This window comes from Sinocyclocheilus grahami, unplaced genomic scaffold (genome assembly GCF_001515645.1).
Source record: "Sinocyclocheilus grahami isolate Dianchi unplaced genomic scaffold, SAMN03320097.WGS_v1.1 scaffold37.1, whole genome shotgun sequence".
In the NCBI taxonomy this organism is placed as follows: Eukaryota; Metazoa; Chordata; class Actinopteri; order Cypriniformes; family Cyprinidae; genus Sinocyclocheilus; species Sinocyclocheilus grahami.
In genome coordinates, this window is record NW_015505216.1 from 3,509,755 (window position 1) to 3,531,595 (window position 21,841).

At 36.9% G+C, this 21,841-nt stretch overlaps 2 protein-coding genes across 2 annotated transcripts in view; both read left to right on the forward strand.

Moving 5' to 3' along the window:
- Positions 1 to 12,193, forward strand: part of LOC107581762 (protein sidekick-1-like) — a 380,004-nt gene extending 367,811 nt beyond the window's left edge. Inside the window, exons 36-44 of the mRNA XM_016267412.1 lie at positions 520 to 635; positions 1,802 to 1,961; positions 2,320 to 2,481; positions 2,734 to 2,859; positions 4,097 to 4,261; positions 8,845 to 8,982; positions 9,169 to 9,289; positions 9,746 to 9,875; positions 10,490 to 12,193. Coding sequence (XP_016122898.1) covers positions 520 to 635; positions 1,802 to 1,961; positions 2,320 to 2,481; positions 2,734 to 2,859; positions 4,097 to 4,261; positions 8,845 to 8,982; positions 9,169 to 9,289; positions 9,746 to 9,875; positions 10,490 to 10,762 — 1,391 coding nt within the window. The 3' untranslated portion in view covers positions 10,763 to 12,193. The remainder of the gene's footprint in view (positions 1 to 519; positions 636 to 1,801; positions 1,962 to 2,319; positions 2,482 to 2,733; positions 2,860 to 4,096; positions 4,262 to 8,844; positions 8,983 to 9,168; positions 9,290 to 9,745; positions 9,876 to 10,489) is intronic.
- A 681-nt stretch (positions 12,194 to 12,874) lies between these two features.
- On the forward strand, positions 12,875 to 20,919 carry LOC107581712 (cytochrome P450 3A30-like). Its single transcript, XM_016267343.1, has 14 exons — positions 12,875 to 12,989; positions 13,277 to 13,396; positions 13,631 to 13,724; positions 13,842 to 13,894; positions 14,668 to 14,767; positions 15,287 to 15,406; positions 15,739 to 15,821; positions 16,069 to 16,217; positions 16,341 to 16,465; positions 18,615 to 18,699; positions 18,791 to 18,951; positions 19,934 to 20,160; positions 20,500 to 20,662; positions 20,790 to 20,919. The coding sequence occupies exons 2-14, from the start codon at positions 13,329 to 13,331 to the stop codon at positions 20,874 to 20,876; spliced, it is 1,515 nt and encodes a 504-aa protein (XP_016122829.1). The 5' UTR covers positions 12,875 to 12,989; positions 13,277 to 13,328; the 3' UTR covers positions 20,877 to 20,919.
- Positions 20,920 to 21,841: the final 922 nt, after the last annotated feature.

The following is a 21,841-nucleotide window of genomic DNA, read 5'->3' on the forward strand; positions in this document are numbered from 1 at the left end:
CGGCAGCCACGCTGGAGTCTGTGTTCATCTGATATTAATTTCCACTGATACCAGCTCTCGTTCAGAAACTGATGCTTCCACTTTGCGTGTACACTGACTTTTTTTGGATAGTTCATCCAAAAATGAAAATTCTGTCATAATTTACTCGCCCTCAACTTGCTCCAAATCTGAATTTTTTTTTGTTCTGTTGAACACAAAAGAAGATATTTTGAATAATGTTGGTAACCAAAAAACTGACGGTAGCCATTGACTTCCATAGTATGAAAAATATACTATGACTACCTCAACTGTTTGGTTGCCAACATTATTCAAAATATCTTATTTTTTGTTCATCGGAAGTAAGAATGTCATACAGGTTTAGAACAAGTGGAAACATGTGTAATGGTTCCAGATTGGGCACCGGCACCAAAGCAGCATGAGTGCATCTCATTTTTCAGGGCACAGCTGATGATTTTTTTAGTAGTTAGTTGGAGGGATTGAATGTGATGTATTTACAGTATCTCCTCTGCTCTTTCGTAGCTCCCTCCGTGGCTCCTCAGAACATCCAGATCAACACTTTGTCATCCACACAGCTGGAGGTGCAGTGGGAGGCACCCCCTGCCGAGACCCAAAATGGCATCATTCAGGGATATAAGGTGACACCCCCAACCCACCCACCTCGTCCAGTCTCTCTCATGCTCTTATTATCCGTCCTCTTTTTCTCCTCCCCTCTACCTCTGTCATTACGAGCTCTCTAGGGTGGAAGAATATCTACTGTTTCTTTTTTTATTTCTTATATTCTCCACAGATTTTTATGCGTTAGATAATGGCGCCAGACAGTATGTTTTAAAGAACTGCCCATTTGGGTCATGAAATAATGATCATGGGTGAGGGTTAAGTGAATATCTGATGAAATATGCATGAAATTGATATATAAAAATGTCCTGGCAGTAATATGGCAGATTCATGTTAATGCAGAGATCCCTGTTGTATCATTGAATACTTCAGTTCTGCATGATCAGTGAAGAGACTGTAAGCCCTCTGCACATTTCATTTGTTCTTTAACAAGTTAGTATGACCATTTGTGTAATATAACTATAGTGGATTGAATAAGTTCGATTATAAAACAGACTATTGTGCTGAATGCTGATAATGAATGCCAATACAGCATTCCAGATGTGCCAGAATATACAATATTGTAACATTAATCCACCCATCTATAGTAACAGCTATGACCAAAAAAAAATCACAGAAAAAACTTCTAACTTATTAAAATAAAAACTACAGATTTTTTTAAAAAGATTATTTGCTGCAAAATGTTGACGAAAAGTTCACTTTTTTGACAACTTGATTATTAAATCTCTCATTATTTAAACTCTGAAAATTCATAAAATGGTCTAAAACTGAGCAGCAGTTATTGTGATAAGTTAAATGGAAGGAAGCATGTTTTAAGTTATGAACAAAACAACACCATTATTAGTCATTTGTCATATTCCCATTTTGTACAAGCAATAAGCCTCTTTCCTTTAAATATTTTTCAATAATTCAATGATCCATCAAGAGAGAAAGTGTGCTTTCCATAGATATTAAAAGTCATTTTAGTTGGTTCATTTTATCTTATTGTTTTTCATATTTATTTGCTTAGCCAATATCTTTGTTTTTTTTCCGGCTCTTTGAAACAAATGAAATAATTAGATTTATAATACGAAACCATAATGTGGTCAAGATCGTCATGTAGTTACATTATGCATAAGAACACTGCGTAATCATGGTAAAAACCCTTGGCTTATTGCTTTAACGTAATCTGTATTTGTTGCATTGATCAAACTACACGGTTCTCGCAGCCCCCAGCGCTCCTAGCTTCATCAGTTTCTCCGAGGTGACCAGCAGCACTCTGAACGTGTCCTGGGGTTTCCCGCTATCCCCCAACGGTGTAGTGGAAGGCTACAGGGTGGTATATGAGCCCAGCGCCCCGATTCAAGGTCTGCATGTTTCCACTGTATCAGACTCTCTCATAATGCTCTGGTTCGAACAGTGGCTTTTTTTAACATCGCTAGTAGTGTTTTGATGTTTGATGATGATGTGATGAGTTGTTTATATAAAACTAATTTTCCTGTTATTGTTTCCATGGCTCTGTGTTGAGTTTTCTCAATGGCTGACTTTAATAATATTTCTTAATGTCAACGTAATTTATCGTACATAACTGGAGTAATTGATTTTGACTCGCTGTTCCTAAGTAGGAAGATGCTGCTGCATTGTAATGTTTGTTTGAATAAAAGGAGTCAGTTCTTGTGCGGTAGTGTGTAATTCTGCTGTCTTGTGTATGTATGTGCACATTAGGTGTGACTAAAGTGGTAACAGTGGATATCCGAGGCAGCTGGCAGCGCTGGCTGAAGGTGCGTGACCTGACCAAGGGGATGACCTATTGCTTCCGCGTGCAGGCCAAGACTATTGCCTACGGGCCTGAGGCAGAGGCCAACATCACAGCGGGTCCTGTCAAAGGTGAGCAACACAACCAAACAAACACACCACCAACAAAAACAGATCAGCAAACCTCTCAGGGTCGCTGAGCACAGCTTACATTCCCCACTCCTCAGCGAGAAGTGTCAGAAATCCAGGCTGTGAAAAAACACCTGCGTGGATCAATATCTCACAGTGGTGTAGGCGTTTGGTTAGACTTTAGACCTTCACTCACAAGGGTCGGATCGCTCGCCTGTTCTTCTCAGTTCACTGCACGCTCTCCTCTCTGTTTAGGGTCTCCTGGATCTCCTGTAGAAATGTCAATCACAAAGACAGGATCCATGCTCAACATCCACTGGACACCAGGAGAGACAGGAGCAGGACATGTGACCGGCTATGTGATTGAAGCACGCCCATCAGGTACATCACTCAAAACTTGCTATTAATATATTCACTTTTTTATTGAACATTCACTATAAAAATTTCAAATATTTCATTTTAAAATTGAAAACTTAAATTTAATGCAGCAATTAAACATTTAAGGAAAATCAAAGTAGTGCCAAAGATCTTTGCACTTTTTCAACCACCAACCTCTGAAATCTCAGTAATCTGAAATAAAATCAAATTTTAGATGAGAAATTTAAACTATTAACTTTTATTTTTATTAACTATTATAAACTTAAACTAGTAAAACTAAAAAAATATATATATATATTTAATATTTAGTTTAAAACTTTAACTAAATTTAAAATAAAAACTGACCGTATAAAATGCAATTTTAATAAAAAATATAATATTGTATAAATGCTTCTAAAATGCTGTTTGTTTTTTATATTGCTTTTACTTTTTGTTAGTAGTTTTATAATATACTGCATGCAGTAATTATTTTCATGTAGCATCATCACATTTGGATTTCACCAGGAATCATGTGGATAAATGCTTCTTTTTTGCAGTCTTTTGCAATTTTTTTGCCAGAGATCTACCGACAATTTCTTACCAGCCATCTTTATTTTGCTTTTTTTTCAATATTTGTTTTGCTATAACAACATCTTTTTTTTTTTTCTTTTATTCTTTTTTTCTTTTTCTTTAATTATTTTTTTCTTTTTTTGCATATTTGTACAATGCAGGTCATTGTATCATTCACTGCATCATTTACAATTCCATGTATTTCCATTTTGGTAGTTTATGTGTCACCACATGTTATAGAAAAAACTAGGCATCCTAGATGAGCCTCAAACTTCTTTTCACTGAGCTAAAAAAAAAATTGTATTTATTCATTTAATTTATTTAGTTAGTTATTTACTTAGTTTAATTTTTCCAGTTCAAATCATGTAATGTTACAATTTCTAGAAAAGTTATCAGTCAAAATGAATTTCTACTCACATTTGGCGCATGACGAGTGTTAATTTAGGAGTCTGAATGCTGGTCTGAAATAATCTACTGAACATTTACTTACTGGGATACATTGGTATAACTGCCCTTTCCATGTCATCATGGTTCCATTCACATTGAACATCACTGCTTGTCGGGCAATGAAACAGCTGCTAGCTGCTCTCTTGATGTCAGCCTCTGCTAAGTGAAATGGGACACACTAATGAACTTAGTGCTACCAAGTGCACGATGGCATTTTCACTGGAAGTGACCTTGCTCTCTGCAGATGAAGGGATGTGGGATACGTTTGTGCGGCACTTGCCTCCCACCAGCACCTCTCACTCAGTGAGTCTAGACCGCCTGCGGCAGGGTATCAGCTACCAGTTCAGAGTTCTGGCCGTCAACGAGTTCGGCTACGGCGAGCCGAGTGCGCCCTCTGCTGCCATGTCAGGTAATTACACCCTCTGTACTGAGATGAGTCATCAACGAGATTTTGTCAGGGGGTTGCATCAGTTACTGTTGGTATTATTTAGCTCTAATGTGACTTTTACACCCACATGAACTGTTTGTACCATGTCCTTCTGGAAAAGCTCCACTTTCTTGGCTGACCAGTCTTAATGAAGCTTTCGCAAACGTCGACTCACATGTTTCTGCTAAAATTCGGTAGGATAAATAAAAATACACAAAAAGTTAACTAATCGTAGACATTTAGTTAGTGTATATGGGTATAAAATGAATATGTGTAGCTCAGATGAGGAGTGATTGAGTTCATATTGAGTTCTCTGATTGGATTTCACACTTTATCTTGGCACAGTTTGAGAAAGCTTGGAAATCTTAAAGGGGTGGTTCACTGTTTTTTTTCTAGGCTTGATTGTGTTTATGGGGGGCAGTCTAACATGTGTTAATGCTTCGTTTTTAAAAAAACACATTATTTTTCACATAATTTACCTTTATTCCACACCGCTCTGTCCCTTCTCTGAGAAACGGGCTGATCTTTTCCTTCTTTTAAGAAGCCCTGCCCTCAGAAATATGTGATGGGCTCTGATTGGTTAGCTAGCCCAGTGTGTTGTGATTGGCTAAACCGCCTCTAGTACATGTCTAAATGTCCCGCCCCTCACCTCAGCGGCATGTGCTCCGGTTGTATTGTAAACAACGGCATCGTTAATATCGCTTATCAGTTTGAGCCTGATTGAGAAGCAGAGGATATTATTGAAGAGGATCGCGCAGAACCTGTGCAAGCACGGCTTTTAATGGTAGGCCTATGTTTTTTCTTTGTTGTTGTCTCACTTTTAGATACGCTGTTATTTGTAAATGCTACTGCTTCTGTTAGCTTTTAATATACGGTTTTATCCTGATTAAAGCTTTAATACAGTACGGCAACTGCACGCGCATCCATGTATAACGCTTCTCATAGCTATGTGAAAATAAGTGTATAATTGTAACAGTTCATTGCTGGAGCTGAGCTGAATGAGAGAGAGAGAGAGAGAGAAAGAGAAAGAGATGCAGAGCGTGTGCAGAGCAGGGGAAGTGAGGAACACTATTAAGAACCGCTGCTTTATAACATTGATTTTGAAACCGGTGAATCCATTAGACTCGTTAGAAGACAGAATACTCTTCTCTAAAGCAGCGCAGGCCTTGCCCCCTTTGCTCAGGGGCGGGGTTTATCTGGGTTTGTGATGTCACGAACCCGGGAAGTAACTTCTTGTAGTCCCTACCAGCCGTTTTTGTAGGCATTAAACTGCCAGAATTTTAAAAGACGATATCTCCTTTTGCATTGAACTTTCAGCTTCGTAACTGCAGATATTGTTTATGCTCAAACAGCAACATTACACACTAACTAACGTTAAAAAAGTGAAATCGCAATCAACCACCCCTTTAATCTTTTTGAAAGAAGACATGAGATTACAGGAAATTAATTTGATTTCTCCCAGTGCCCTCCATTTTGGCTCATTGCTGCCTATGAGAATTTGTTGATAAGCTATCACACTGCAAAAAAAAAAACTCTGTGTTGTTTTTCATTGTGTTTAAACTTTAAATCAATCTTAAACCAAGATACATTTATTTGATAAGCAAAATGACATATGATATTAAGTCTCGTTTTCTGAAAGAAAAAACATCTAAAAGTAAGTTTATGCTTAAAACAAGAAAATAAATCTACCAATTGGATAAGAAAAATGAACATTAAAGGAATAGTTCACCCAAAAATGAAAATTTGCAGAAAATGTATTCACCCTCAGGTCATACAAAATGTAGGTTTCTTCAGCGGAACAAATTTAGGGAAATGTAGCTGCTAAATTTGCTACACACAAAATTTCTCTATATCTGTTCAAAATGAAGAAACAAAGTCATCTACATTTTGGATGGTTTTTTTATTTCAAATGGAAAACTTTTTTTTCTTCCCCCATTAGCTGATTTTTTTTTTTATTGTGATTTTTTTTTTTTTGAAAACAAGACTTAATATCATAAGTCATCTTATTTTCCAGGTATTGTTAATGTATAGTGTCTTGACGGTAGATGTCTGTACTGGAAAACAGTATACTGATTCTTATTGATTTTTTGCAGTGCATTTGTGAGTTAGAGATGTGGCTGTTCTCCTTTGCTCTTATAAATGTTTACTCGTTGAGATTGCCTTGTTTTCATGTGTTTTCCTGTGGTTGAGCAACCACATCCTGAATTTGTAACACATGGACTCTGCCCCCTTATCACAGATAATGCGACCAATTTCTGTCTCATTGCTGTATAAGGAAATGTAATAAATGTAACTGGGGTCATCTAGAGGCCAGTGCCTTAAAAGGAACCTGAAACTAGATTTATTTGTTGAAAAAATATAGCAAAGACCTTTGTATCTCTGAATATTATAGCTGAGTAATAATCGCTGAAACGGTTTCGAGATGTTTACTTGGTCTCATCACAGCGGCTGTCATATGTTTAGTTTGTTGTTTATAACAACAGCTAAACAACGTGGTTTTTATTTGTGATATTATAAACCGCGTCGTGATTCATTGTGGCTTTAACCTTGACAAGAGCGTCGTCAGTGACAAAGCATGGATTTGAAAGCAAGATTTTAATGTTACCCTCTAAAGTTATACAAAGAAAAAAATGAAGCTGTCAAAGACTAGAGCTTTCTTCTCCGTCTCGCTCAGTCTTTCTCTTTGGCCATTGGCAAGTGCTTTCAAGAAAAACTGCCATGTTGCCTCAGCAAGTAATTAATGCAGTGTGGTGCAAGTCCTAGAGGTCTGTTTGTAAATGAAAAGCAAAGTATGTTATCAACATCTCACATGTCATGGGACTGAAATATTCATACCACAGGCATGCTTCAATCTGTCTGTGAGCTGATGTCACTGCTGCTCAGTATTGCTGTCAGAGCAGTCCGTCAGCGGCTGTCACATATGACTGGAGAGTTCTGGCACATTTAGGCCATGCTCTCCTTTGCTCTAGAGCACTAGAGATGAGCAGATAGGACGCGGGCCAATAAACATGCATCACTGCTGCTCTAAATATGGCAGACGATCACTTCTGCTTCTCTCAAGTAAGAAAACATCTTCCCAAGTTGGGGACTATCACTATTACTATTAAATTCAATTTTAGTAATATAAAGGATTATCAGTTACTTTTCTAACGCCCTGTTTACACCTGGTATTAAGATGTATTTTTAGTGATCCGATCAGAAGAGGTGAACCAAGACGCATTACTGTTTACACCTGGTCTTAACATGTGTTTTAAAAACCCTGGTTTTCAAACCCTGGGTCCCAAAAAATGGGCCCAGGAACAAAACAAAATAATAACAAATCAGTGATGGTTTTTCAGTGGTTATTAAGGGAGCGCTCTTTGCGCACTTTCTTGGCTATATATAATCCATTCAGAATTTGAATAAAATTTTAGTTTTTTGCCAGCGCCAATAGCCTTGTGGTCAGCATGCCAACATACAGTGCCGTTGAGCTAAAGGGTGTCCCGAGTTCGAATCCCAGTTCGAGTTCCTTTCCCGATCCCATCCCCCTCTCTCTCCCACTTTGCTTCCTGTCAGCTCTTCACTGTCCTATCTTATACATATATATTGGTCACTTCAATTTAAAAAAGAAAAAAGCTTTATAAAAAGTTTGAAAACCCCTGTTTTAAAAGCATCTCCTGTGACTATTTGTGTTTGGATTCTGTCCCCTCTAATTTCGTCAAGCTCTAAATCACTTTCACTGGAGCACCAAGTGCGGCACACAAGTACAATTGAATAAATGAAGCCATTACACTGCTTACAAGCGAGTGGGAAAGGAAGGGAATGGAAAGGATGCAAATGGTAACCACAATTTCAATCGGTGTGCTTTTGACCCAAAATAGCAAAGTTGAAATCTTGGTTTTGGTGCGTGTCCGCAAAACATGTCCCATTACGCTCACAGGTTAGGTCAGTGAGTAGGCAGTCTTTTGTGGCTGTAAAAACTCATTCAACCACATGAATGCCTACGCAACAAAAGCAATGCAGTCGAATAATACAGCGCTTTGAACTACTTCAGGAAGTGGTCAAAAGTGGACAAGCTTAAAACCTTTAGACCCTGTTTACACCCTTATTTAAGGCTGTTCACTTAAATGAAAACAAATGAAAGCAACATGTGTTACAAAATTTGCTCAAAATATAGTTAGGTCAGTGAGTAGGCAGTCTTTTGTGGCTGTAAAAACTCATTCAACCACATGAATGCCTACGCAACAAAAGCAATGCAGTCGAATAATACAGCGTTTTGAACTACTTCAGGAAGTGGTCAAAAGTGGACAAGCTTAAAACCTTTAGACCCTGTTTTTACACCCTTATTTAAGGCTGTTCACTTAAATGAAAACAAATGAAAGCAACATGTGTTACAAAATTTGCTCAAAATATCAGACATGTTTGATATCCTCAGATTGGATGGAATCATCAAGCTTCTGTGCCCACCACACACTACATGATTTCATTGAAATTTGAAGTCTGACTGCCCAAAATCTGCAAAAATGTAAACAATGTACATTTCTGTATTTTTTTTTTTATATTCCATTTCTCTTTGTCATAAACAGCCCAACAGGACTCCCCGTTTTATGAGGAGTGGTGGTTTCTCATCGTGTTGGCGTTGTGCGGCCTGATTCTGCTGTTGCTGGTGGTTTTTGGTCTCGTCTTGCACGGACAGAACAGGAAGTACAAGAGCTGTGGAACAGGTGACCTGAACTAAACCTCTTCAGCCTTCTCATGACACATCCATCCTCCCTCACATAATCATTATATGCTGTAAATGTGCATACATATTCATCCAGATAAACACGTCCACCCACTCAGACTCCCAGCGATTAAAGTTTGACCCAGGTGATGTTTTTGCTGTGATGATGATATGCTGACTGCTGTAGGTAAAGCTGTGTCCACGGTGGAGGAGACAGTCACGCTGGACAATGGAGGCTTCACGGCTCTAGAGCTCAACAGCAGGCCTGTTCATGTCAAGGGTGTCTTCTTGAGGAAGAATGGCACCAGGTACTGTAACCAAACAGCTTATATATGCGCCGTCATCTGATGAATTCACAATACGGTTTTGATATTTTTGTGGGATTTCATAAAAGCAATCTTACCAATTTAAGCAGTCAGTAAATGTGTTGAAATAGTCATTTCGATAGGAATCCACATGATTGGGAATTTCATGTTCCCCACACAGATTTCGCAACAGGTTCAACAAATTTGCCAGATTGGCCAACAGAAGGCTGTTTGGTTTGAAAGTGACTTAAGAGTGAACTGTGCTTTATACATTGAAACATTTTGTCTCCAGAATTTTGCCAAGCCTATGCACTTTAAGTTGCTACAGTATCACTTAGGGTTAGGATAAAGGGAGGTAGGCAAACAAAGAGATTATGTTCCTCAAGACGCACAACAGAGCAAGTTTATAATTGGCTTACGTCACATACGCCCTTACCACTTCCTTTTGTCTCCAAGCAGGTCCCCTCCCCGACCCAATCCAGCCGGACTGCGCTATTCCGACGAAGACATCTGTAGCAACTACAACGGTGTGGTTTCCACAGAGAGCACCGCGCTGACAGAGAGGCCTGCAGAGATGTCAGAGTCTGAGGTGGAGTGATGCATAGCTACCCAATTAACCCTTTGCAGAGAGTTTGATTGACAGGCGATCTGACCAGTCATAACGCCAAATCTGCCAAACCAGACCGGAGAGTAGATTAACGTTGGTGGATTTGAACTTGAAAAGTGGTGTGTATTGATGTCTTTCCACGGTTGAAACAAGATACCTTCTGGTGTTCATTCATGTTTATTTTGCGATATAATTAGTAAAGAGGAAGAGATGATCGGTTCATGTGCTTCTTGAACTAAGGCACTACAGTGATCTGTCACGACATTTTAAAGAGCCACAAAACTGTATTTATTGTTTAAATTTCTTTAAAAAAATGACCAAATTTGAAAGCTGAGACTTTGCTTCATACTTATAGAAACCTGCTCTGTCTTGTCCGTTTCGCAATGTATTTTTCACTACATGAGAACATGATGTGTGGTGTGAGAGCAGCATGGCTTATCGGACATAGCAACATTAACGAATGAGGGCGGGTTTTTGCGAAGGGTCAATTGGGGTTTTCTTCGACCAGCTGACTTTCCATTATCTCTTGCATACAAGATATCGCAAACATAAATCTTCCAAGTGTGTGATTTCCACTCTCATATTTCCATGATCAGGCCACAGACAGCGAGTGCGAAGAGGAGCCGATCAAACACTCGTTCGTGAATCACTACATGAGTGACCCGTCATACTTCAACTCGTGGAAGCGGCAGCAGAAGGGGCTGAAGCAAACGCTGGCCTGTTCCTATGATGAATGTGCCAGCGGGGACACCGAGTCCTACTATCAGACAGTGGTCACGCAGCACAGCGTTGGCGGGGTCTACACCCCCACCGGCCAGCCCGCGCCAGGCTCACGGACGCCTGTCACGGGCTTCTCCTCGTTCGTGTGACATACAAGAGGACCCGGACCCCTCTTTGTGGCTCGGACAACATAGTTGCAGAGGAAATTCTCTGGTTTCGCACAGTACTATCACCACGAGCACTACAAGAGACATCACATGTGACCGCTCATTGAGTTGCTGGATCCGGAATGTACTCGATTAGTGATCAAGATCATTATTAAGAGAAGGGGAGAAGAAATGATTTTTATATGCCAATACAGAAGACTAATCAGAGTTACTGTTAATGTACGTGCCCCTCCTGTTTGCAGCCTTGGTTGTGAAAGATGCATAAATGTCTGGTTTTAATGAGCAGGACGCAACAGAAAACGCCTGTACATGTGACGAGACCTTCTCGCTCTAAAGAGCTGCATATATTCACACTTAACATTCCTGCCCTTACCACATTGAAAAGAACTTGAGGAAAAAGCTAAGTGAAAAACATGCTGTAATTACTGTATACTCTTGTCTGAATAATCTCATCTCACTGTCAGTGTCACTATATATACATGTTGCACTCGAGATCGTAAAGGTCATGAAATGTAAATCTTCTCTAATGGATTTGATTCGCGTTCACGCGGCCTGGATAATGAAGCACGGTTGTTTTCAGTATATTCTCTATAGACTCACCAGCAAGAAAACCTACGGAGGCTGTTAGAAGAAGCCAGACAGCTCTGGTTCCCTGCCTCTGTGTAATCAGACGGTGAGACAGTGCCAGATGTGTTGTGATTTGTGCCATTGCTCATTCTCACACATATCAACAAGTTCATAGTTGTTGTTGTTTTTATTTGGCTTTTACTCTTCTTGTTTTGTTCCTGTCTGTTTGGCCTCGCTTAGGAACTGCAAACACTCACTTGAAATTATTTAATGAACGATTGTATGAATTGTATGTGAGGAGATCAGTATGCGGTTGCTTTGCACATATGTTCTGCACTTTTGAGCCATAAACATTTCAGTTTCCTTCTTTTGATGGAATATTTGCTTTTTTACAGGCTTGTAAAAAGTGTAATTTTACAGTGCGATTTTAGAATTAATTTGTATGAATTTTGTTGTTCACTGTAGTGTTCTTCAGAAGTGACGTAAAGTAGTTCCGTTGTTCTTTCACAAGAAGTATGAATTTTTGCAGTTCTTGAAAATGCCAACACAAGAAGTACAGTAATCAAACAAGAGTGTACTGTTATGGAAATGTTTGTTTCAATCCCACCAACTGTTTTAGCACAAGTGTATGTCATGGGCGTTCATGAAGTAAAGATTTTTTTATGATAAATTCAATGTTTGTTGTTCAGTTAAATGCCTCCAACTACAATGTCATCCTGATAATACGTCAACATGCACAATAAATCATGACAGGAAAAAAAAGTTTCACACAGATTTGGGAAAGCATTTAATCAAATCATCACTTTTATCACAGAATAGACTAGCTGTATTTTGCCTGCCTGTTGGCTGAATGTTGGGGGATCTGTAGACAGTTTTTTGTTGTTGCAACCATTTGAAAAAAAAGGAGAAAGGTATGAAGTATAATATACATAAAATTACCTTTTTCAGCACAATTTAAACTTAACTGTAACAATTCATGAAACAGGTAAAGGTAACGAAGCAAAACAACAATAAATGTTGTGCAAAATAATCATCATCATCATCAGTGTTAAAAAAGTATGTATAAAAATGACAACTTGGACTGACCTGACATGTATGAGCAACATCATTATCCTAAAATCACTGTTCATCCTTTCAGATCAAATCTGCATTCTTGAAATCATTTCCTCTGGTCTGAATGTTAACTAATGTGGTTTTGTGTTCACCCAACAAGCTATTAAATATAATATAAAAAATATATATAATGTTACTGGACATGCCAATTGAAACAAAACTAGCATCAGTATTAATTACTTTTGTATAATTAAATACATGAAGCTAAAAAAATCGATTCTCTGATCGGCTTTCATAACATTTGACACGGCAACACACATTTCTGAATCGGCACTGGAACATATTAAGCATCCATTCGCAGGATGCTTAATTAAATCACGTAATCATAAATGACATGCATGTGTATATTATATACGTATATATAGCCTATATATATAAAATAAGACTGAACTCAGTTACACTTTTTGTCCAATGGGTGTCACTGTGAACTGTTAAAATGCAGTGAAAGGACACCTAATGTTTTGAATTGTGCAACAGAACACAGAGGAAGTGTGTTTTATAAAGTCGCAGGGCTTTACTGTCTTCTAATGTGAGTAAAATCGATGTGTTACTTTATTTGGCACTTAGGACACACTTGGTTTCGGTTGTTTGTGTCTTTTGTCGTTTTTATGTATGGTTCCTAATAAAGACATAACTGAAGACTTATGTAACCTCTGCCGCTTAGTGCAGTTAACGCCTATAACTCGACACGTAAAAATGTCAAGTGTTAAAACTAATAACCTGTCGTGTGTTGCCTTATTTGGTCGTCGTGCTCACCTGCAAACCACGCCGTTTTCCGGATCATGCGCCGTCTGATGAACATAAACACAAACACAGCATCAGTGTGCACCGCAGTAGAACTTCAACTGAAGAATACAGCTGACTTACAATGCTTGATCTCCCAGCTCTGTCTGTGACCTGGACCCTGGTGCTTCTGGTCATAACTCTCCTGTTTATGTGAGTATTACACAACAGGTTAAAGAAAATATTATTAGGCTATGCAGTATTCTGTTGCGTTATATTGTTATAATGTGTTAAAGCTTTTAGTTCAGCATCTGTATCTGTTTTTAATAAAAAAAATTAAATAGTATTGACTTGTATTTGTGTACTTCATCGCACTGTACAGTCACTGTACTAATGGATTTCATGTGGTTATGTAGTCTAATATCTCTGTTATCGATCCCACTGAAGTTATGGTGTTTGGCCACATGGATTTTTTAAGAAACTGGGAATCCCAGGACCAAGGCCTTGGCCTTTCTTTGGCACGTTTCTCTCATACACTAAAGTGAGTAATTATGTAACTCCTGTAGAATAATATTGGGCAGCGCATTCCAGTGATGCTGGAGCAATAAGACTCTTTTTATCCTTCTTTCTTCTATGTCTATATGCAAATGTATTTTAGGGTTTTTTCAATTTCGATATGGAGTGTGCTAAGAAGTATGGAAAAGTTTGGGGGTGAGTCTCAGTCATACATTTACATTAAATATGATGTTATGCTTAATTAAGTCAGGTTTATTGTCTGTTTAAAAGTATTTCCTAACTGGGTGCTTTATTAGTGGATCACAACAGATCATTCAAAAGTCTGAGGTTTTTATTTTATTTTATGTAAATGAAGTCTTTATGCTCACCAAGGATGCATTTATTTTACAGTGAAAACAGTAAGATTGTGAAATATTATTATATTGTGAAATATTATATTTTAAATACCTGCTTTCTATGTTAATATATTTTAAAATGTAATTTATTCCTGTGATGCAAAGCTGAATTTTCAGCCTCATTACTCCAGTCTTCAGTGTCACGAATATTATATTTTAAATACCTGCTTTCTATGTTAATATATTTGAAAATGTAATTTATTCCTGTGATGCAAAGCTGAATTTTCAGCATCATTACTCCAGTCTTCAGTGTCACGTGATCTTCAGAAATCATTCTAATATACTGATTTTGCAAACGTTGAAAACAGTTGTTCTGCTGAATATTTGTTATACTTTGTCAGGATTTGTTATACTTTGTCAGGAAAGCTCAAAAGAACAGCATTTATTCACTACAGAAATCTTTTGTAACATTATACATGTATTTAATGTCAATTTTGATCTGTTTAATGCATCCTTGTTAAGTAGAAGTATTAATAAAAAAAATGTACTGACCCCAAACTTTTGAATGGTAGTGTAGGTATTTGCCTGAATCACTGTGACTGCAAACTGATCAATATTCCTTTCATTGCTCAGGATCTATGATGGAAGGCTCCCAATATTAATGGTTACTGACCTGGAAATGATCAAAGTGATTATGGTGAAAGAATGTTATTCAACCTTCACTAACAGAAGGGTAAGCTCACCTTCAAAGTTGTACAGAAAGTGTGATAATGACAGGCAAACGTTGAAAACAGTTGTTCTGCTGAATATTTGTTATACTTTGTCAGGATTCTTTAAACAGAAAGCTCAAAAGAACAGCATTTATTCACTACAGAAATCTTTTGTAACATTATACATGTATTTAATGTCAATTTTGATCTGTTTAATGCATCCTTGTTAAGTAGAAGTATTAATAAAAAAAATGTACTGACCCCAAACTTTTGAATGGTAGTGTAGGTATTTGCCTGAATCACTGTGACTGCAAACTGATCAATATTCCTTTCATTGCTCAGGATCTATGATGGAAGGCTCCCAATATTAATGGTTACTGACCTGGAAATGATCAAAGTGATTATGGTGAAAGAATGTTATTCAACCTTCACTAACAGAAGGGTAAGCTCACCTTCAAAGTTGTACAGAAAGTGTGATAATGACAGGAAGCTGAGGATTTCTTTACGTCCCAGTAAACATCATCTTTTTGGAATTTGTACAGGAAACAAATGCAGACCTTGCTGGCCCCTTTGCTGATGGAATAACTGTAGTTAAAGATGAGAGATGGAAGAGAATCCGCAGTTCACTCTCTCCATATTTCACAAGTGGTCGACTGAAGGAGGTGTAGTACAGGCACTTAAAGTGATAGTTCACCCAATCATAAAAATGCTGTCATCTCTCATGTTGTTTAAAATATGAATGATTTTCTTTATTCTTTGTAAAAGATATTATGAAGTTGTTAAACAGATATGGAACAAATTTAGAGTGAAATGTCCCTTTGACATGACCAGACATTGGCATCTCAGTATTCTCCACTTCTATATATAAGTTTTTGTCGCAAAAAATTTTTTTATTATATACTTTTATATAATATTTAGATTTATATTATTTCATGCTCTACTTGTTGCTCACTGACACATATGTAACTAACACTTATTTCTAAATATGTTTCAGATATTTCCCATAGCTGTGACGCATGCAGATCGTTTTATTAAAAATATGCAAAAGAAAGACGAGCAGCCAGTTAAAGTGAAAGAGTATGTGTGACATCTGTCTTTAAATAATACATAAAAGCATTCATAGTCAATCATGAACTTTACTAATGCATTTAATGCAGTTCATTTCTTTGTATAAAACCACATAAAATGAATTTAATTGATTGATAAAGTTAATAATATTAATTATGATTATTTTAGATGACATTGGCTTTGTTAGAAAGTAATGATATGTAAATGATCACTATATACTATATCTAATAAGAAACAAACACTGTTTTTATTCCAGAGTTGTGGCTCCGTACAGTTTGGATGTGGTCACCAGCTCCTCCTTTAGCGTCGACATCGACTCCATAAACAACGCAGATGATCCTTTCGTGACCAACATCAAGAAGTTTTTCAAGTTCAGTCTGTTCAATCCTCTCATTCTGATTTTAGGTATGTTATTTTTATCATTTAAAAAATTGCATTATACTGTATATTAGTTTTACAGCTCTTAATTTACATGAATATATGAATACTGTTTTGAAATCTAAATTTCTTTTTTTATTATTATTTCAGCTTTATTTCCCTCCGTTGCAAATCTTTTGGGAAAAATGGGGATAAGTCTTTTTTCAAGGTCGTATTTGGAATTTTTCTATAATGTCCTGAAAAAGATTAAGGACGAGCACAACAAGGAATCAAATGTATGTTATTTCACTCTTAAGCTTATGCATGGCTTAATTGTCCAAAAACGTGTTAGAGCCACTCTTTTAAAGAACCAGAAATGACTTTGTGTTTTTAATCAGGGTCGGGTAGACTTTCTCAAACTCATGCTCCAGAATCAAATACCTGGTGATCATTTTGAGGACACAGATAAGACATTTTTCACTTCAGCCTTCAACCTTCATGAATAATTATATATCAGTTATAAATGATTAAATACAAGATTAATAGTAGTTATTAAGATTGATGTATTTTGGAATTGGTCAAATGTGCTTGGAAAAAAATATGATCAGAATATCAACTTGCATAATAATTATGCATGCACTGTATTTGTCCTCTTCTGCTGTCGAGGTAATGCAAGGAATGTTGTGATTGGTTGTCAAGGCAGCCAATCAGAATTTAGCAGCCTCGGTCTCTGATTGGCTGGAATGATGGCACATTGTAACGCTGGGTTGTGTTGAGCACGCGAGCTGTTGGGGAACGCTAAGCTGAACTGCGACATCAGCTACTACGCGCCTCTTGAGAGAAAATAAACTGTGTTGAGGATTTTCGATAGTGTTACACTGAGAATAATTAATCGCCATTTATGTCAGGAGGAGGGCCAAATATTAAAGAACATAAGTAATGTCTTTTATGTTACATAACTTGAACGGAACGAAACCCAACCAAAATGTAACGTAGGTAAAGTTAGTTTGACATTCATTAGACATTCAGGTTCTTTGTCAATTAAACTCTTTGCAGTTTTTATGTTTTGAGCCCAAACTAACTCAGACAGACATAAATATGCCCTTAATGTTGCCCAAGGCTTCATTTCTAGGAATTAAAAAAATAATATTCTGAATATTTTACAGTTGATTTGATACCTTTATCTCAAACTGTGTCTTAAAATTGAGTTTAATGGATTTATATGATTGCATACATTAAAAGTTGTAAAATTATTATAAAAAACATAAAAGTGTAATTCCAAAAACGGAGCTTTGTGTGATAACAGGTATGTTTTCCAGAACATTTTAGTATTGGTTTTATATTATAATGTCACGTAGTTAAATAGTTTAATGGTAATTTTTTTTTTAATTCCTAGAAATGAAGCCTTGTGCAACATTAAGGGCATATTTATGTCTATCTGTGTTAGTTTGGGCTCAAAACATAAAAGCTGCAAAGAGTTTAATCGGCAAAATACCTGAATGTCTAATGAATGTCAAACTAACTTTACCTCCGTCAAAAACGTAGGTTGTTCGTCTGTTTTCGGTCAGATTTACTGAAATGTATTCCTTGTGTCATTGTGTTGTGTTAAGTTGCTTCAAACCTAAAACGCGTTGTTTTCGAGCAGTAGAAGTAATTTAGTCTGGAAGGAAATCAGCGTGAGAATGGAAGTGTCTGGTTGCCATGGCTACTACACCTACTCTGTAGTCATAGTAAAATCGCTTGAATATTATTTACGGAGTTGCCTTTTATTTTTTGTTTCCTCATAAATATTTGTATGTGTTGTTTTAATCTCAAGCAGTGTAGAACAGAGTATGGCGTATGTACTGCAGAAATGAAATCTAAATGTGAGTAAAATGGTGAAAACAACAAAACTAAACTAAAAAATCTGGTCACCCTAATCTCAATCTCTGTTCGATGTATATTATTTTAGTTAGTATTTGTGTGTAGACTTATATTCGTGTTGTTTGTCACACTGAAGTTATGGTGTTTGGCCACATGGATTTTTTAAGAAACTGGGAATCCCAGGACCAAGGCCTTGGCCTCTCTTTGGCACTCTTCTCTCATACACTAAAGTGAGTAATTAATTATGCATCCAGTTTAATATGTTCAATCCTCTCTTTCTGCTAATACGTATGTTATTGCTTGTATAATAATATTGGAAAATGAACAGAAATAATGAAAAAAGAAACAAAAATTTAGTTTATTTTCTTGTTTCAGTATTGTTTCCCTCCATTGCAATTATTTTGAAGAAAATGGGGGTTACTCTTTTTTCGAAGTCGTCTATGGATTTTTTCTACAGTGCCGTGAAAAAGATTAAGGACGAGCACAACAAGGAATCAGATGTATGTTTGTCACTATTTCACTATGTCATTCACTATCATTTAGATCTGGCAATGATTTTGATGCTTCTGTGTTTTTAATCAGGGTCGGGTAGACTTTCTCAAACTCATGCTCCAGAATCAAATACCTGGTGATCATTTTGAGGACACAGATGAGCAACCAGCAAAAGGTTAGAGAGACAGTACAGAATTGACACATTATAGACTCTATCATTTCAAATGGGACTTGTTTTCAAATATGCTGTTTTGTGAATTTGATAGGACTAACAGACCACGAGATTCTCTCCCAGTCCCTCGTTTTCATTCTCGGAGGTTATGAGACGACAAGCACCACTCTCACTTACCTCCTCTATAATCTTGCAACTAATCCAGACTGCCTGGAAAAGCTGGTTGAGGAGATTGACACAAACTTCCCTCCTGATGTGAGCACACTGGCTTCTGCTTTGTTCATAGTTTTTGTCTAGAGAATCTAGCTTAAAGGGATAGTTCACCCACAAATGAAAATTCTGTCATTATTTACTCACCCTCATGTCGTTCTAAACCCGTAAGACCTCCGTTCATCTTCGGAACACAAATTAAGATATTTTTGATGGAATCTGAGAGTTCTCTGACCCTTTCATAGACAGCAAGGGTCCTTACACGATCAAGGTCCAGAAACGTAGCAAGGACTGTAAAATCGTCCATGTGACATCAGGGGTTCAACCATAATTTTACGAAGCTACGAGAATACTTCTTGAGCGCAATAGAAAAAAAATAATGACTTTATTCAATAATTCGTCTCCTCCCTATCACCATTTTGGAGAGTATCCACTGAACGTAAATTGCGTATGCTGTTTTGTGTCAGCTGTGCCACGCGGATACATTGTTTTCGTTCAAATCAATGCGTAAACGACGTAAACAGCATATCCGCGTGGCACAGCTGACACAAAACAGCATACGCAATTTACGTTCAGTGGATACTCTCCAAAATGACGCTAGGGAGACGAATTGTTGAACAAAGTCGTTATTTTTTTTCTTTTGCGCTCAAAATGTATTCTCGTAGCTTCGTAAAATTACGGTTGAACCCCTGATGTCACATGGATTATTTTACCGATCTCCTTGCTTTGTTTCTGGACCTTGATCGTGTAAGGACCCTTGCTGTCTATGGGAGGGTCAGAGAACTCTCAGATTCCATCAAAAATATCTTAATTTGTGTTCCCAAGATGAACGGAGGTCTTACGCAGGGTTTAGAACGACATGAGGATGAGTAATTAGTGACAGAATTTTAATTTTTGGGTGAACTATACCTTTAAAGGCAGTTTTGGATTTTAGGGTTCAGTTGTTTTACTTAAGGAACAGGAATTAGGATTAAAACAAAGCTGAAATATGCATTGGGTATGTCTTGTTTTTTTGTGGTTTATTTAGACTCCCATCACATATGATGCATTGATGAAAATGGATTACTTGGAAATGGCCATCAACGAATCAATGCGTCTCCTTCCCACTGCACCACGCTTAGAAAGGTCCTCTAAGAAAACTGTGGAGCTCAATGGGGTGACCATACCAAAGGACACTCTGGTTGGAATTCCAACATATGTCTTGTGTCGTGATCCGCAACTCTGGGAGTCTCCTGATGAGTTCAGACCAGAGAGGTGATGTCTATCATTTCATCTATTTTTTTTTTTTCACAACCAGTTTTTCTCACTTCAATTTTTCTTACAACATGTGATCTATACAGTTTACAGAACCACGTACCAGATTTAAGCTGGCTAAACAAAATTAAAACAGCCTTTAGAGTGTTAGAGCACCCTTATTTACTGTAGTACCTTGCTAAATCAAACAAAAGCCGGTTTTCTTAAAAGAAGTGGTTACAAACACGTATTCAAACAGTGGATTCAAACATGTCTACAAACAGTGAATTCAGTTTGTTTAGACTGTTTAATTGAAGCAAGGATTGCTAAACTGAATGTGTTTCTGATATATCACTATAGGTTCAGCCCAGAGAGTAAGTCAGAGATAAACCAGTACGCTTTCCTGCCTTTTGGTCTCGGGCCTCGAAATTGCATTGGAATGAGATTCGCCCAAATGATCATGAAGCTTCTTGTTGTGAAGCTGCTTCAGAACTTCAACATGGAAACATGTAAAGAGACACAGGTTGGTCCACTGACTGTCATATAATTGATATCATCAGAATTGATATACATGAGTTATGTGAGACAGACTGTGCATTGCGTCTGGAATTAATTAATTGTTGTTTATATTCTCTCTTTTTTTTCCTCAGATCCCTCTAGAGATGAATGCCGCTTTTCAGCCGAAGGTTCCCATCACACTGAAGTTTATACCAAGATCTCACAAGGCAAAACAATAATGCAATGCAAAACAGTTATAAACATTATATAATTATGAATAATAAGATTTTTTTTAAATAATTTTAATCATGAAGACTGAAACACATTATAATATTTACACAATTAATAATTCTCTTTTTATCATTTCATTATATTATCAGACATTTAATGTTCACCTTTTACATTTCATTGAAGTGAGCCATTGTAAAGTTCACTGTATGATTTATGGTGCTCAAGACTGATGGACCTTGAGCTCTTCCTGGTTCATTCATTTTGTGTAATTTGTTTAAAGCTTATTGAAATGTAATAAATATGTTTTAAAAGAAACAACATTGTGCACATTTAATTATATACTTATATGTTTTATAAAAATAAAAACAATTAAATAGTTTACTGTATATGTACATTGTATATATAATGTATATAATCAATGCAATGCATATTCATGTGGCTGTAAAGAAGATGTGAAGTTCTTTTCTATCATATCATCAGAATTATTTTACCAAATAAGATGTGCCCATGTGAGAAATACTTTCTGTGAAAAACTGGTTGTTATTCATTGCACCCAGAAAGCCCATAAAACTGAATCCAGTGTCCTGCATTTCAGTTGGCAGTGAAGACTAAACAGGAAGATATTGTTTGTTTTCATGCCACTTACAGCCTTAATTGCACTGCCATGCTCTAGAAAACCACCAGTATAAAACAGATATTAGAAAAGAAAATGCTTTTTCAGCACTGGCAGTTATTTTGCCAAAATGGGGCATACATTTTTAACACTAATCATAAGCCCAGGTATAATTGATTCATATTATATGATGTATTATATAATGTTTTTTTCCTAGGTCCTTTTAAAATGTACATTAAGACTAACTCACTATTTAAATTTATTGTGTTATGATAATGAAATGGATTTGATTAGACCTGAGATTCTCCTCAAGGGGTATTGTTTGTATACCCACTTTATCAAAAGAATGAATTACTATAT